General features: G+C 36.3%; 1 protein-coding gene across 1 annotated transcript in view; it reads left to right on the plus strand.

The window, feature by feature from the left end:
* Positions 1–17,016, plus strand: part of SYCP1 (synaptonemal complex protein 1) — a 126,787-nt gene that overhangs the window by 74,165 nt on the left and 35,606 nt on the right. Inside the window, exons 24-27 of the mRNA XM_042993787.1 lie at positions 8,560–8,676; positions 9,097–9,207; positions 10,472–10,564; positions 11,081–11,155. Coding sequence (XP_042849721.1) covers positions 8,560–8,676; positions 9,097–9,207; positions 10,472–10,564; positions 11,081–11,155 — 396 coding nt within the window. The remainder of the gene's footprint in view (positions 1–8,559; positions 8,677–9,096; positions 9,208–10,471; positions 10,565–11,080; positions 11,156–17,016) is intronic.

A 17,016-nucleotide genomic window follows, 5' to 3' on the forward strand; every position in this document is an offset into this window, starting at 1 on the left:
TGATGACAGCTTTGTAGTAGAGGCTAAATTCTGGGATTGTGATGCCTCCTGCTTTGGTCTTCTTCTTCAAAATTACTTTGGCTATTCGGGGCCTTTTGTGGTTCCATATGAATTTTAGGGTTGCTTGTTCTAGTTTCGAGAAGAATGCTGGTGCAATTTTGATTGGGATTGCATTGAATGTGTAGATAGCTTTGGGTAGTATTGACATTTTGACAATATTTATTCTTCCAATCCATGAGCATGGAATGTCTTTCCATTTCTTTATATCTTCTTCAATTTCCTTCATAGGCTTTATATATTTTTCAGCATACAGATCTTTTACATCTTTGGTTAGATTTATTCCTAGGTATTTTATGCTTCTTGGTGCAATTGTGAATGGGATCAGTTTCTTTATTTGTCTTTCTGTTGCTTCATTGTTAGTGTATAAGAATGCAACTGATTTCTGCACATTGATTTTGTATCCTGCAACTTTGCTGAATTCATGTATCAGTTCTAGCAGACTTTTGGTGGAGTCTATCGGATTTTCCATGTATAATATCATGTCATCTGCAAAAAGCGAAAGCTTGACTTCATCTTTGCCAATTTTGATGCCTTTGATTTCCTTTTGTTGTCTGATTGCTGATGCTAGAACTTCCAGCACTATATTGAACAACAGCGGTGACAGTGGGCATCCCTGTCGTGTTCCTGATCTCAGGGAAAAAGCTCTCAGTTTTTCCCCATTGAGGATGATGTTAGCTGTGGGCTTTTCATAAATGGCTTTTATGATCTTTAAGTATGTTCCTTCTATCCCGACTTTCTCAAGGGTTTTTATTAAGAAAGGGTGCTGGATTTTGTCAAAGGCCTTTTCTGCATCGACTGACAGGATCATATGGTTCTTCTCTTTTTTTTTTTGTTAATGTGATGTATCACGTTGATCGATTTGCGAATGTTGAACCAGCCCTGCATCCCAGGAATGAATCCCACTTGATCATGGTGAATAATTCTTTTTATATGCTGTTGAATTCGATTTGCTAGTATCTTATTGAGAATTTTTGCATCCATATTCATCAGGGATATTGGCCTGTAGTTCTCTTTTTTTACTGGGTCTCTGTCTGGTTTAGGAATCAAAGTAATACTGGCTTCATAGAATGAGTCTGGAAGTTTTCCTTCCCTTTCTATTTCTTGGAATAGCTTGAGAAGGATAGGTATTATCTCTGCTTTAAACGTCTGGTAGAACTCCCCTGGGAAGCCATCTGGTCCTGGACTCTTATTTGTTGGGAGATTTTTGATAACCAATTCAATTTCTTCGCTGGTTATGGGTCTGTTCAAGCTTTCTATTTCCTCCTGATTGAGTTTTGGAAGAGTGTGGGTGTTTAGGAATTTGTCCATTTCTTCCAGGTTGTCCAGTTTGTTGGCATATAATTTTTCATAGTATTTCCTGATAATTGTTTGTATCTCAGAGGGATTGGTTGTAATAATTCCATTTTCATTCATGATTTTATCTATTTGGGTCATCTCCCTTTTCTTTTTGAGAAGCCTGGCTAGAGGTTTGTCAATTTTATTTTTTCAAAAAACCAACTCTTGGTTTCGTTGATCTGCTCTACAGTTTTTTTAGATTCTATATTGTTTCTTTCTGCTCTGATCTTTATTATTTCTCTTCTTCTGCTGGGTTTAGGCTGCCTTTGCTGTTCTGCTTCTATTTCCTTTAGGTGTGCTGTTAGATTTTGTATTTGGGATTTTTCTTGTTTCTTGAGATAGGCCTGGATTGCAATGTATTTTCCTCTCAGCACTGCCTTCGCTGCGTCCCAAAGCATTTGGATTGTTGTATTTTCATTTTCGTTTGTTTCCATATATTTTTTAATTTCTTCTCTAATTGCCTGGTTGACCCACTCATTCTTTAGTAGGGTGTTCTTTAACCTCCATGCTTTTGGAGGTTTTCCAGACTTTTTCCTGTGGTTGATTTCAAGCTTCATAGCATTGTGGTCTGAAAGTATGCATGGTATGATTTCAATTCTTGTAAACTTATGAAGGGCTGTTTTGTGACCCAGTGTATGATCTATCTTGGAGAATGTTCCATGTGCACTCGAGAAGAAAGTATATTCTGTTGCTTTGGGATGCAGAGTTCTAAATATATCTGTCAAGTCCATCTGATCCAATGTATCATTCAGGGCCCTTGTTTCTTTATTGACTGTGTGTCTAGATGATCCATCCATTTCTGTAAGTGGAGTGTTAAAGTCCCCTGCAATTACCACATTCTTATCAATAAGGTTGCTTATGTTTATGAGTAATTGTTTTATATATTTGGGGGCTCCGGTATTCGGCACATAGACATTTATAATTGTTAGCTCTTCCTGATGGATAGACCCTGTAATTATTATATAATGCCCTTCTTCATCTCTTGTTACAGCCTTTAATTTAAAGTCTAGTTTGTCTGATATAAGTATGGCTACTCCAGCTTTCTTTTGGCTTCCAGTAGCATGATAAATAGTTCTCCATCCCCTCACTCTCAATCTAAAGGTGTCCTCAGGTCTAAAATGAGTCTCTTGTAGACAGCAAATAGATGGGTCTTGTTTTCTTATCCATTCTGATACCCTATGTCTTTTAGTTGGCGCATTTAATCCATTTACATTCAGTGTTATTATAGAAAGATATGGGTTTAGAGTCATTGTGATGTCTGTATGTTTTATGCTTGTAGTGATGTCTCTGGTACTTTGGTACCAGGATCTTAGGATCTCTTGTAGGGCTGGTTTCGTGGTGACAAATTCCTTCAGTTTTTGTTTGTTTGGGAAGACCGTTATCTCTCCTTCTATTCTAAATGACAGACTTGCTGGATAAAGGATTCTCGGCTGCATATTTTTTCTGTTTAGCACACTGTAGATATCGTGCCAAGCCTTTCTGGCCTGCCAAGTTTCAAAGGAGAGATCAGTCACGAGTCTTATAGGTCTCCCTTTATATGTGAGGGCACGTTTATCCCTTGCTGCTTTCAGAATTTTCTCTTTATCCTTGTATTTTGCCAGTTTCACTATGATATGTCGTGCAGAAGATCGATTCAAGTTACGTCTGAAAGGAGTTCTCTGTGCCTCTTGGATTTCAATGCCTTTTTCCTCCCCCCAGTTCAGGGAAGTTCTCAGCTATAATTTGTTCAAGTACCCCTTCAGCACCTTTCCCTCTCTCTTCCTCCTCTGGGATACCAATTATGCGTATATTATTTCTTTTTAGTGTATCACTTAGTTCTCTAATTTTCCCCTCATACTCCTGGATTTTTTTATCTCTCTTTCTTTCAGCTTCCTCTTTTTCCATAACTTTATCTTCTAGTTCACCTATTCTCTCCTCTGCCTCTTCAAGCCGAGCCATCGTGGTTTCCATTTTGTTTTGCATTTCGTTTAAAGCGTTTTTCAGCTCCTCGTGACTGTTCCTTAGTCCCTTGATCTCTGTAGCAAGGGATTCTCTGCTGTCCTCTATACTATTTTCAAGCCCAGCGATTAATTTTATGACTATTATTCTAAATTCATTTTCTGTTATATTATTTAAATCCTTTTTGATCAGTTCATTGGCTGTTGTTATTTCCTGGAGATTCTTCTGAGGGGAATTCTTCCGTTTGATCATTTTGTATAGTCCCTGGAGTGGTGAGGACCTGCAGGGCACTTCCCCTGTGCTGTGGTGTATAACTGGAGTTGGTGGGCGGGGCCGCAGTCCAACCTGATGTCTGCCCCCAGCCCACCGCTGGGGCCACAGTCAGACTGGTGTGTGCCTTCTCTTCCCCTCTCCTAGGGGCGGGATTCACTGTGGGGTGGCGGGGCCCGTCTGGGCTACTTGCACACTGCCAGGCTTGTGGTGCTGGGGATCTGGCGTATTAGCTGGGGTGGGTAGGCAAGGTGCACGGGAGCAGGAGGGGCAGGCTTAGCTCGCTTCTCCTTAGGTGATCCACTTCAGGAGGGGCCCTGTGGCAGCGGGAGGGAGTCAGATCCGCTGCCGGAGGTTTGGCTCCGCGGAAGCACAGAGTTCGGTGTTTGCGCAGAGCGAGCAAGTTCCCTGGCAGGAACTGGTTCCCTTTGGGATTTTGGCTGGGGGATGGGCGAGGGAGATGGCGCTGGCCAGCGCCTTTGTTCCCCACCAAACTGAGCTCTGTCTTCCGGGGGGCTCAGCAGCTCTCCCTCCCTTTGTCCTCCAGCCTTCCCGCTTTCCGAGCAGAGCTGTTAACTTATGACCTCCCAGACGCTAAGTCGCGCTTGCTGTTGGAACACACTCTGTCCAGCCCCTCCCCTTTTGCCAGCCAGACTCGGGGGCTCTGCTTGGCTGGCGGGCCGCCCCTCCACCCCGGCTCCCTCCCGCCAGTCCGTGGAGCGCGCACCACCTCGCCGCCCTTCCTACCCTCTTCCGTGGGCCTCTCGTCTGCGCTTGGCTCCGGAGACTCCGTTCTGCTAATCCTCTGGCGGTTTTCTGGGTTCTTTAGGCAGGTGTAGGTGGAATCTAAGTGATCAGCAGGACACGCGGTGAGCCCAGCGTCCTCCTACGCCGCCATCTTCCCTCTCCTCTCAACAATGTTTGTTTTAGAAAAGAAATGACTCATGTTTTTATTCAGCAAATTAAACCGAAAGAAAGTAGACAAAAGGAAATAGTAAAGAAGAGAGATCAAAGAAACAGAAGAGAGACAAACAGAAAAAAAAAAATGAAAAAAATCAATGAAGTCAAAAGTTGATTCTTTGAAAATATTACTAAAATTGATAATCCCTTAGCAGGATTGATCACAAAAATAATAAAACTCACTAAAGGTAAGAATGAAATAGGACATTATTAATATAAATATTATAACTATTGGAAAGATAATAAGGGAATGTCATGGACAATTATATGCCAATAAATTTGAAACTTAGATGACATGGGAAAATTTGGAAAACCTAATTTACTAGAACGGACACAAGATGAAACAGAAAATGTAAAGAACCATATATCAGCGATATTGAATTCGTCATGAAAAATTTCCTAGAGAAATATCCAGATCTGGAAGGTCTCACTGGTGAATTCTAACAAATGCTTCAGGAAGGAATAATACCCGTTTTGGGGGATGGGCAAAATGGGTGTTAGGGAGTAGGAGATACAGCTTCCTAGTTATGGAATGAATAAGTCGTGGGAATTAAAGGTACAGCATAGGAACATAGTAGTATTGTAATAGTATTGTGTGATGACAAATGGTAGCCACAGTTGTGGTGAGTGTGTAGCATAATGTATAGAGACGCTGAATGACTTTGTTGTACATCTGAAAGTAATGTAAAACTGTATGTTCAGAAATTTTTTAAAATAATATCAGCCTTCTATGAACTCTTCCTAAAAATAGCAGGGGAACAATTCTCAACTAGTTTTTTTGATACCAAATCCTGGCAAAGACATTACAAGAATACCTTTTATTTTTTCACTATCCCTTAAAAATATAGGTATAAGGGCGCCTGGGAGGCCCAGTTGGTTAAGTGTCCGACTTCGGCTCAGGTCATGATCTCACTGCTCATGAGTTTGAGCCCCGCGTCAGGCTCTGTGTTGACAGTTTGGATCATGGAGCCTGCTTCGGATTCTGTGTCTCCCTCTCTCTCTCTCTCTCTCTCTCTCTCTCTCTGCCTTTCCCATTTGTTCTCTGTCTCTCTCCCTCAAAAATAACACTAAAAAATATATATGTATAAAATCCTTAATATAATAGTAAATTTAATCTTGTAATGAAAACTATCTTACATTGAACAAGTGAAGGTTTATCTTGAGAAGGTAGTTTAAAATTTGAAACTATTAGTGTAATTTCCTGTATCAAGTAATAAAAGAGAACAATATAATCATTTCAGTGATTGCAGAAAAAGCATCTGACAAAATTCTGCACTCATTTTTTTTATTTTTTATTTAAAAAAAATTTTTTTTAATGTTTATTTATGAGAGAGAGACAGAGTGTGAGCGGGGAAGGGGCAGAGAGAGAGGGAGACACAGAATCCGAAGCAGGCTCTAGGTTCTAAGCTGTCAGCACAGAGCCCGACGCAGGGCTCGAACTCATGGACCGTGAGATCATGACCTGAGCCGAAGTCGGACACTCAACCGACTGAGCCACCCAGGCGCCCCTGCACTCATTTTTTTAAAAATATAATTTATCGTCAAGTAGCTAACATACAACATATACAGTGTGTTCTTGGTTTTGGGGATAGATTCCTGTCATTTATCACTTACATACAACACCCAGTGCTCATCCAACAAGTGCCCTCCTCAATGCCCATCTCCCATTTTCCCCTCTCTCCCATCCCCCTTATCAATCTTTAGTTTGTTCTCTGTATTTAAGAGTCTCTTATGGGTTTGCCTCCCTCTCTGTTTGAAACTATTTTTCCCCTTCCCTTTCCCCATGGTCTTCTGTTAAGCTTCTCAAGTTCCACATATGGTGGTACATGGTACCTGTTCTTTCTCTGACATATTTCTTAGCACAATAACTTCCAGTTCCGACCATGTTGTTGCAAATGACTGGATTTCATTCTTTCTCATCACCAAGCACTACAGTACACTCATACAATGGAACAGCGTTTAGCAGTGAAAATGAAGGAAGTGTATTTACACACATAAGTATCTGAAATATACTGATGAATAAAAAATACAAGAAAGAAAAATAAACATACATTTACATAAAGTTCAAAAACAAATCTGAATTATTGGTAGATAAATATACAGTAGAACTATAAAGAAGAGCAAGGAAAAATGAATATTAAGGATATTTGTTACATTTGAGGGGCAGAAGGGGCAAACCAATGAAAAGAGGCACTCAGAAGTATTTATCAATATTGATACTATTCCATCTTAAAGTTGGTGGTTGATTCTTGAGTACAGTATACGGTCTGATTCATTGTTAAATTACTTATACCTCCCTTCCCCAATTCCTGTCCCTGCCATATACCTACTCTTCATTTCTAATTCAGCTCTAAAGTAATAAGTGACTCTGGAGGGTGGATATGCTAATTCAGGTTTCTCTTTCTTTTGATAATTTCTGTGTTTGAATCATGTCTACACAACTCAGTACATTTTTGTACAAAATATATGAAAATAATAGAAATCAGAGATACTATTTTTTTATAGAAAATCTCTTTAAGACTATGTCTTTCATGAAATCTATTTTTCTCATTTGCTTGTGCTTTTAGTATCCTATCTAGGAATCCATTGCCAAATCCATGAATGTTAGCTCCTATTTTCTTCTAAGAGTTTTATAGTTTTAGCTATTACAGTTAAATCTTTAATCTGTTTTTTTTTTTTTATGATACGAGGTTAAGTGTCCAACTTTATTTCTTTCCATGTGAATAGCAGTTGTCTCAGCAACATTTGTTAGAGTATTCTTTCCCCATTGAATTGTCGTGTTACTCTTGTTGAAAATAAGTTACAAATTGACCATAGCTGTATGGCCTTATTTCTGGACTCCCAATTCTATTGCCTTGATCTGTATGTTATCTTATGTCAATATCACACTGTTTTCATTATTGTAGCTTTGTAATAAGTTTTATTATAAATTATTAATGAGTATATGTCCTCCAACATCATTCTTTTTCAAGATTGTTTTGGCTATTCAGGGTCCCTCATAATTCCATACAAACTTTAGGATCAGCTTCTATATTTTCTGACAAAAAGATAGTTGGGATGTTGGTAGAAATTTTACCGAATGTATCAAAGGGCAGTGTCAAAAGAGTGAAAGGCAACCCACAGAATAGAGAGAATATTAGCCAATCATATACTTGGTAATGATCTAGTATTCAGAATATAAAGAACACTTCCAATTCAGCAACAAAAGCCAGTCACAAAAGGACAGATGCTGCATGATTCCACTTTTTTGAGGCACGAGTCAGATTCACAGAAGCAGAGATTAGAATGGGTAAGGGGTAGGGGGAAATGGAGAGTTCCTCAATTTGTATAAAGTTTCCATTATGTAGGATAAATTAGTTCTAAGATCAGCTGTACAGCAGCAGATGGTACAGCATGGAACCTATAGTCAACAATACTGTATTGTGAACTTATTCATTTAAGAGGATCTCACGTTAAAATGTTCTTAATGGCAAAAAACAAAGGGATAGCAGGAAACTTTTGGAGGTGATGCATTATGTCATCTGAATTGTGGTGGTTTTACAGTATATGCATATGTCTAAATTTATCAAATTGTATACATTACGTGTAGTTTTTTTTATGTGTATCAGTTGTACCTCAGTAAAGCTGTTTGTTTTGTTTTGGTAAAAGAGCAGACTTTTCTTTGAGTCACATGGGTGTTCTATCCAAATGGAGTACTTACTGTAATAAACCTAAACCTGAGACTAAATAAATATTGCTGAGGAATGGATTAAAAAATATATATGTTTGCTTTTAAAACATTACTTGCTAAGACTACATACATACTTCAGGGGAGAAGATAGATTTTGTGAAAAATAAAGCACATCTCACCATATAAAAAATGTAAGAAAATGATCTAACCACAATTGCAATGAATAAGTAATCTTTTAAGATTCACAATACCCCAAAATGAATACAGAATATTTTTAAGTAATCCACAGCATTTACTAATGTTCATGTTATTTTCTTTGCTCAAAGGTCAATAAATTAGAGTTAGAACTAGAAGTTGCCAAACAAAAATTTAAAGAAATGACTGACATCTATCAGAAAGAAATTAAAGACAAAACGATATCAGAAGAAAATCTTTTGGAAGAGGTAGGAAAAACTATGTTTGAAAATTTGTTATCTTAAAACTATATTTTTTATTAGCATTTTAAGAGAAAAGCAATTCTTATTTTTAAATTATGATTTCTAAAAGATTTAATAAATTTATATGAGACAGTTTCTATGAAGCTTAAAAATATCTTTGTTATTCTAAGTATTTGATTACTGAGTAGTATATTTTGCCAGGATTAAGATTATAACATTAAAAGGTTATAACATTACAGTGTTATATTGTCATCTCACTTGATAGAACACCCTAAAATGAACCAAAACAGTAATGCATTTTCTGCTTGGCTTTCCTAATATCCTTGTGTTTGATTTCTGCATTTTATGTAAGTAGTGTGTATGGTCTTTGGATTTAAGTTAAATTTGTTTTTGTGCATTAATTTTAAGAATCACTTTATTTGATAGGTTGAGAAAGCAAAAGTAATAGCTGATGAAGCAGTAAAATTACAGAAAGAAATTGATAAACGATGTCAACATAAAATAGCTGAAATGGTAGCACTTATGGAAAAACATAAGGTAACTCTTCCCTTTTTGTGTATTGAAAACTATTAATTGGAGCCATATTTATGAATAAAATGATGAAATCAAGATAACATTCTGATATGTCAGAAAACTATGCAAGAATGTCTTATTACAGCTTGAATATTCTTGATCTCTCATTTCTCAGTTTGGGTCTTAACTACACAAAGCTGAGTTCGGGTGTCACTTCCTCGGTAGAATCTCTCTTTGTCATCTATGATGTATGGAAGTGATCACTTTTCTTCCGAATTTTCCTAGTAGTCTCTTATAGCCACCTTCTATTTATTTAAGCACATCCCCAGGATATGTATCTGGTAAATATTTATATCACCTATATGGCTAACACATATTAAGCTAAACAAATTTTTATCAGTGGTATAAATAGATGAAAGACTTCATGTTTGTTGTGTTTGTGAGTATGCTGTATTTTTTGTTCTAAAAGTAATGTTCTAAAAGTAGTCATTCTTTTAGGGGAATTTACCTTTATTCCCTTCAAGATTTGGAGAGGAGGTAGGCTATATCTATCTATCTATCCATGTTAAAAATTGTTGGTGGAATATAACATTGTTATGAGGTAACCAACAAGAATTAAAAATATTTAGGTAATAAATATTAACAAAATTCATAAAAATATTGGGAACTCGGGGTGCCTGGGTGGTTCAGTCAGTTAAGCATCCTACTCATGATCTCAGCTTAGGTTCGTGAGTTCAGGTCTCACATTGGCTTCCACGCTGGGCGTGGAGCTTACTTTAAATGTGAACTCATAGATTTAAATATATTTTATATATCTCAATCCAGTATAATCCTTGATGCTCAAATTGTTTATCTTTTGGCCAGCGGGAGGCTCTTCAAACTCACTGGCCAGTCCTTTTGACCTTAATAATTTCTGACAGCTTTTTTGCTTTCTATTGTGACAAATGTTCAAGACTCATCCTGTATTCCCAGATCTGGAATCAGTTACTTTTCTAAGAGGTCCTGGCATTCCTACCTTAGTTTTTAAATTATGACATTCAACATTTCTAATTAAAAAGAATTTTTTGCTGCTCTTGTGTTAGATTATTTTCAAGACTGTTTTTTATGTTTCATTGATTACGTTATATGAATAAAAAAGACTTGAAAAGTTAGGAAAAAACTCAAATATATATCACTGAATTCCTAGACATTGTCTAACAAATATTAAATGCTTAAGAATACCACTATTATTAAAACATGACCTATTTGTGTTCTGATACACCTAAAATATTTTCTCTGTTTAATATAGCACCAATATGATAAAATAGTTGAAGAAAGAGACGCAGAATTAGGACTTTATAAAAGCAAAGAACAAGAACAGTCATCAATGAAGGCATCTTTGGTGAGATACAGAGCAAATAGTAGTAAAGCCAATTTTCATATCAGCATGGCTGGTGGTAAAGAGTAATATATTAAATAAAGCCATAATTTTAGAGCTATAGAATCAATCTTACATTTTGAAAAAGATCTTATGGGTTTGATAGTTAAGTGGTTTTCCAATTTATATTCTGAAATGGTGGAGTGAACTATTTTTTCAAATGAATAAATATAAACTCCAGTTACAAATAAATTTGGAGCTCTGATAGAGATGGGGAGAGGAGGAATGGGATATATTAGGAGATGCTGAGGAGGAGAATATACATGGTGTTAATATTTATTCAGAGAAAACTGTAAGAAATTTGTCTAAATGAAATCTTTAGTCATGTTCAGCTAGCAGGCTATCAGTAGACTTTTAAAGTGTATGTATTTTATTAGTGAATTTATTTCTCTGAAAAACTGAATATATCTGAAGCATTTTTTAGCATTGTTTTGAGAAATACATGGATGTACTTGAAAATTTCATGTTTTTTTTCTTTAGGAAGCTGAACTATCTAATTTCAAAAATGAACTTTTGTCTGTTAAGAAACAACTTGAAATAGAAAGAGAAGAAAAGGTAGGTTTTGTGGCATTATAGATAAAGTAACTGATTGTACCATTTAGGTGTGACTTTGTTTTCTTAATTTTTTACTGAAGTATAATTGCAACATTGTTCTTATAAACATGTCATACTAGAAAATATATATTTATTATATACATTAAATATATATATAATAAATATATATTTTTAAAATATAGTTTTTCCCCATTAGCTTCTTTTTCAGACATATTTAGTATATTCCTTTATTGAAATGTTAAACATATAAATATAGCCATACTTTAGGAGTGCTTTTAGATAGAAGTACTTGGAAAATATTATCTCATATATTATAAAATGCTTATGTATTTAGATGTGTTTTTTAAACTATTCATCAGGTTTTAGGAAAGAATAATGCCTTATATTTGTATAGTGTTTTGCAGTTTACAAAATGAATTGACTTACTTAAAAATTTTTTTGTAATGTTTATTTTTGAGAGAGAGTGCGCATGCAGGAGTTAGTGGGAGAGGTGTGGAGAGAGAGGGAGACACAGAATCTGAAGCAGGCTCCAGGCTCTGAGCTGTCAGCACAGAGCCTGACATGGGGCTTGAACCCACGAAGTGCAAGATAATGACCTGAGCCGAAGTGGGACGCTCAACTGACTGAGCTACCCAGGCACCCTGACAAACTGAATGGGCTTATTTTAAAATGGCAGATACTATTTATTTATTCTTGCTTTCTATAGGACTATCCTACCTAATCCTTACAACAATGGTATAAGCAATACATATTATCCTCATTTTTACAGAGTTTAGGTTATTTATTCAAGATCACATAATAAAAAAGTAAAATGACTTAGAATTCAAATCTAGGTCTATTTTACATGATTCCAAAATCTGTGCTCTTAATGACTCAACAGCAGCCTAGGTAACTTGCACTTTCAATTTCAAGACCCTGTGCATTTGTTCACTTTGTTTCTTGTACTTAATTCCTTTCTTCACTATGGCAAATCTGACACATCTTTCAACTTCCAAAGGTGAGCTTACTGTATATAAGTATTTTCATAGCAGTTTGTACTTACATTAAAATAGTTATGTCACTCTATGCTTCTATTATATTTCAGGCTCTTCAGAGGCAAGGATTATATCTTACTTATTTTTGTTTTCTCTTTATCTGAGCACAGTGCTTTGAAAAATTTTTTAATGTATTTATTTTTTTATTATTTTTATTTTTTTAATGTTCATTTTGACAGAAAGACAGTGCAAGAGGGGGAGGGGCAGAGAGAGAGGGCAACACAGATTCTGAAGCAGGCCTGTCAGCACAGAGCCCAACACGGGGCTCAAACCCACAAACCGCAAGATCATGACCTGAGCCAAAGGTCTCAGACGCTTAACCCACTGAGCCACCAAGGAGGCTCTGAAAAGTTTCTGCTTTTAATGAATGTTGTCAGAGGAATGACTAAATGGTTTTCTCTTCACCTGTATTAGTAACATATACTTACCTTTATCCTGCTGTTTTAGTATAAGAGGTCTTCTTCATTGTTTTTAACTACTCTTAAGGTTCTTTTCTTTCCAAATGTTTTCCAGTTTTGTTGAGATATACTTGGCATGCAGCCCTGTCCAAGTTTAAGGTACACAGCATGATTTGACCTACATATATTGTGAAATGATTACTGTAATACATTTAACATCCATCATTTCATATAGATGCCAAAAAAAAAAAAAGAAAAAAATGTTCTTTCCCTTTTCATGAGAACTCTTAGGATTTACTCTCTTAACTTTCACGTATACCATATAGCAGTGTTAACTATAGTCATTGTGTGGTAAATTACATCCCTAGTACTTATTTATCTTATAACTAGAAGTTTGAACCTTTGACCATTTTCATCTAATTCCCCAGCCCCAAGCCCCTTGCCTCTGGTAACCACAAATCTGATGTTTTTCTATGAGTTTTTTGTTAAAAAATTTTTTTTTTAATGTTTGTTTATTTTTGAGAGAGAGACAGAGCACAAACAGGGCAGCGGGATGGGGGAGGGCAGAGGGAGGGAAACACAGAGTCTGAAACAGGCTCCAGGCTCTGAGATGTCAGTACAGAGCCCAACACGGGACTCAAACCCACAAACTGTGAGATCATGACCTGAGCAGAAGTCAGATGCTTAACCGACTGAGCCACCCAGGTGCCTGGAGTTTTTAAAATTTTAGACTCTCATATAAATGAGAAACATGTAAGTATTTGTTTTTCTTTGAATTAATTCATATAGCATAATGCTCCCAAGGTCCATTCATGTTATTGCAAATGGCAGGATTTCCTTCTTATTTATGGCTGAATAATATATCAGTGTGTGTGTATATATGTGTATGTATGTGTATCACACTTTATGCATTCATCTGTTGGTAACACTTAAGTTGTTTCTTTGTCTTAGCTATTGGAAGTAATGCTGCTGCAATGAACATGTGGGGACAGATATCTCTTTAGCATAGTGTTTTCATTTCCTTTGGATGTATTCCTAGAAATGGAATGGCTAGATCATATGGTAATTTTATTATTGATTTTTCTGAAGAAGCTCCATACTGTTTTCCATAGTGGCTGTACCAATTTACAGTCCCACCAACAGTGCACAAGAGTTTTCTTTTCTTCTTGTTTTTGTTGTTGTTTCAAGCTTGTATTTAAATTCTAGTTAGTTAACATATAGTGTAATCTTAGTTTCAGGAGTAGAATTTAGTGATTCATCACTTACATATAATATCCACTGTTCATCAGAACGGGTGCCCTCCTTAATACTCATCACCTATTTATCTCCCTCCATCAACCCCCAGTTTGTTCTCTGTTCTTAAGAGTCTCTTATGGTTTGTTTCCCTCCTTTCTTTTCCCCCTTCCCATATGTCCATCCATTTTATTTCTTAAATTGCATGTATGAGTGAAATAATACAGTATTTGTCTCTGACTTATTTTTCTTAGCATGATACACTCTAGCTTCATCCATGTCATTGCAGATGGCAAGATTTTATTCTTTTTGATGGCTGAGTAGTATTCCTTGTGTGTGTATATTTATACCACATCTTCTTTATTCATTCATCAGTCAGTGGATATTTGGGGTCTTTCCATAGTTTGGCTGTTGTTGGTAATGCTGCTGTAAACAAATTGGGGTGCATATATCCCTTTGAGTCCGTATTTTTATATTCTTGGGGTAAATACCTAGTGCAATTGCTGGGTCATAGGGTAGTTCCATTTTTAACTTTTTGAAGAACCTCCATATTGTTTTCCAGAGTGGCTGTACCAGTTTTCGTTCTCATCAACAGTGTAAGAGGGCTCCCCTTTCTCCGCATCCTTATCAACGTCTTTTATTTCCTGTGTTGTTAATTTTAGCCATTCTGACAGGTATGGGGGTGGTATCTCATCATGGTTTTGATTTGCATTTGACTGATGATGAGTGATGCTGAGCATATTTTTTGTGTCTGTTATCCATTTGAATGTCATCTTTGGAAAAATGTTCATGTCTTCTGCCTATTTCTTCACTGGATTATCAGTTTTTTGGCTGTTGAGTTTGATAAGTTCTTTATAGATTTTGGATACTAACCCTTTATCAGCTGTGCTGTTTGCAAATATCTTGTCCCATTCTGTCAGTTACCTTTTAGTTTTGTTGATTGTTTCCTTTGCTGTGCAGAAGATTTTTATCTTGATGAGGTCCCAACAGTTGATTTTTGCTTTTATTTCCCTTGGCTTCAGAGATGTGTCAAGTAAGAAATTGCTGCAGCTGAGGTCAAAGAGGTTGTTGACTGTTCTCTCTAATAGGATTTTGATGGTTCCTGTCTCACATTTAGGTCTTTCATCCATTTTGAGTTTATTTTTGTGTATGGTGTTAAAAGTGGTTCAGTTTTGGAGTGTCTGGGTGGCTCAGTTGGTTGAGCGTCCGACTTCAGTGCAGGTCATGATCTTGCAGTTCATGGGTTCGAGCCCCATGTTGGGCTCTTTGCTGACAGCTTGGAGTCTGGAGCCTGCTTCAGATTCTGTGTCTCCCTCTGTCTCTGTCCCTCCCTGCTCACATGCTCTCTCTCTCAAAAATAAACATAAAAAAATTAAAAAATAAAGTGGTTTAGTTTCATTCTTCTGCATGTCACTGTCCAGTTTTCTCAACACCATTTGTTGAAAAGACTGTCTTTTTTTCCATTAGTCTTTCCTGCTTTGTAGAAGATTAGTTGACCCTATGGTTGTGGGTCTATTTCTGGGTTTTCTGTTCTGTTCCATTGATCTATGTGTCTGTTTTTGTGCCAGTAGCATATTACAGCTTTGTCATATAGCTTGAAGTCCAGAATTGTGATGCCTCCAGCTTTGCTTTTCTTTTTCAAGATTGCTTTGACTATTTGGGGTCATTTGTGCTTCCATATAAATTTTAGGACTGTTTGTTCTACCTCTGTGAAAATGCTTTGATAGGGATTGCATAAAATATGTAGATTGCTTTGGGTAGTATTGACATTTTAACAATATTTTTTCTTCCAATTTGTGAGCATGGAATGTTTTTCCATTTCTCTATGTCATCTTCAGTTTCTTTCATCAGTGTTCTGTAGTTTTCAGAGTACAGATCTTTTACTTATTTACTTAGGTTTATTCCTAGGTATTGTATGGTTTTTAGTGCAGTTGTAAATGGCAAAGATTCCTTGATTTTTCTTTCTGCTGCCTCATTATTGGTGTTTAGAAATGCAACAGGTTTCTGTAAGTTGATTTTGTATCCTTTGACTTTACTAATTTCATTTGTCAGTTGTAGCAATTTTTGGTGGAGTCTTTTGGGTTTTCTACATAGAGTATCATGTCTGCGAATAGTGAAAGTTTGACTTCTTCCTTGCTGATTTTGATGCCTTTTATTTCTTTTTGTTGTTGATTGCTGTGGCTAGGACTTCCAGTACTATGTTAAATGATAATGGCAAGAGTGGATATCTCTGTCTTGTTCCTGACAGTAGAGAAAAAGTTCTAAGTTTTTCCCCCATTGAGGATTATATTAGCTGTGAATCTTTCATATACGGCCTTTATGATGTTGATATATGTCCCCTCTATTCCTACATTGTTGAGGGGTTTTATCAAGAATGGATGAGATACTTTATCAGATGCTTTTTTCTGCATATATTGACAGGATCATTATGGTTCTTAGCCTTTCTTTTATGTATGATGTATCACATTGATTGATTTGTGAATATTGAACCAACCTTGCAGCCCAGGAATAAATCCCATTTGATTGTGGTGAATGATTCTTTTAATGTATTGTTGGATTTGACTTTCTCTAGTATTTTGTTGAGAATTTTTGTGTTCATGTTCATCAGGGATATTGGTCTGTAATTCTTGTGTTTAGCTGGGTCTTTGGTTTCAGAATCAAGGTAATGATGGCCTTGTAGAGTGAGTTTGAAAGTTTCCCTTCCATTTCTATTTTTTTGGAACAGTTTCAAAAGAATAGGTATTAACTCTTCTTTAAAGGTTTTGCCTGAAAAGCCATCTGGCCCTGGACTTCTTTTAGTTGGGAGTGTTTTGATTACTGATTCAATTTCTTTGCTAGTTATCTCTGTTCACGTTTTTGATTTCTTCCTTTTTCAGTTTTGGTAGCTTATATGTTTCTAGGAATTTATCCATTTCTTCCAGATTTCCCCATTTGTTGGCATGTAATTTTTCATAATATTCTCTTACAGTTGTTTGTATTTCTGTGGTATTGGTTTTGATCTCCTCTCATTTGTGATTTTATTTATTTGGGTCCTTTCTTTTATAAGTCTGGCTAGGGGTTTATCAACTTTGTTAATTCTTTCTAGGAACCAGCTCCTAGTTTCATTGATCTGTTTTATTTTTTTGTTTCTATATCATTTATTTTTCTCTAATCTTTATTACTTCCCTTCTTTTGCTGACTTTAGGTTTCATTTGTT

The sequence above is a fragment of the Panthera tigris genome, chromosome C1 (assembly GCF_018350195.1).
Source record: "Panthera tigris isolate Pti1 chromosome C1, P.tigris_Pti1_mat1.1, whole genome shotgun sequence".
NCBI lineage: Eukaryota > Metazoa > Chordata > Mammalia > Carnivora > Felidae > Panthera > Panthera tigris.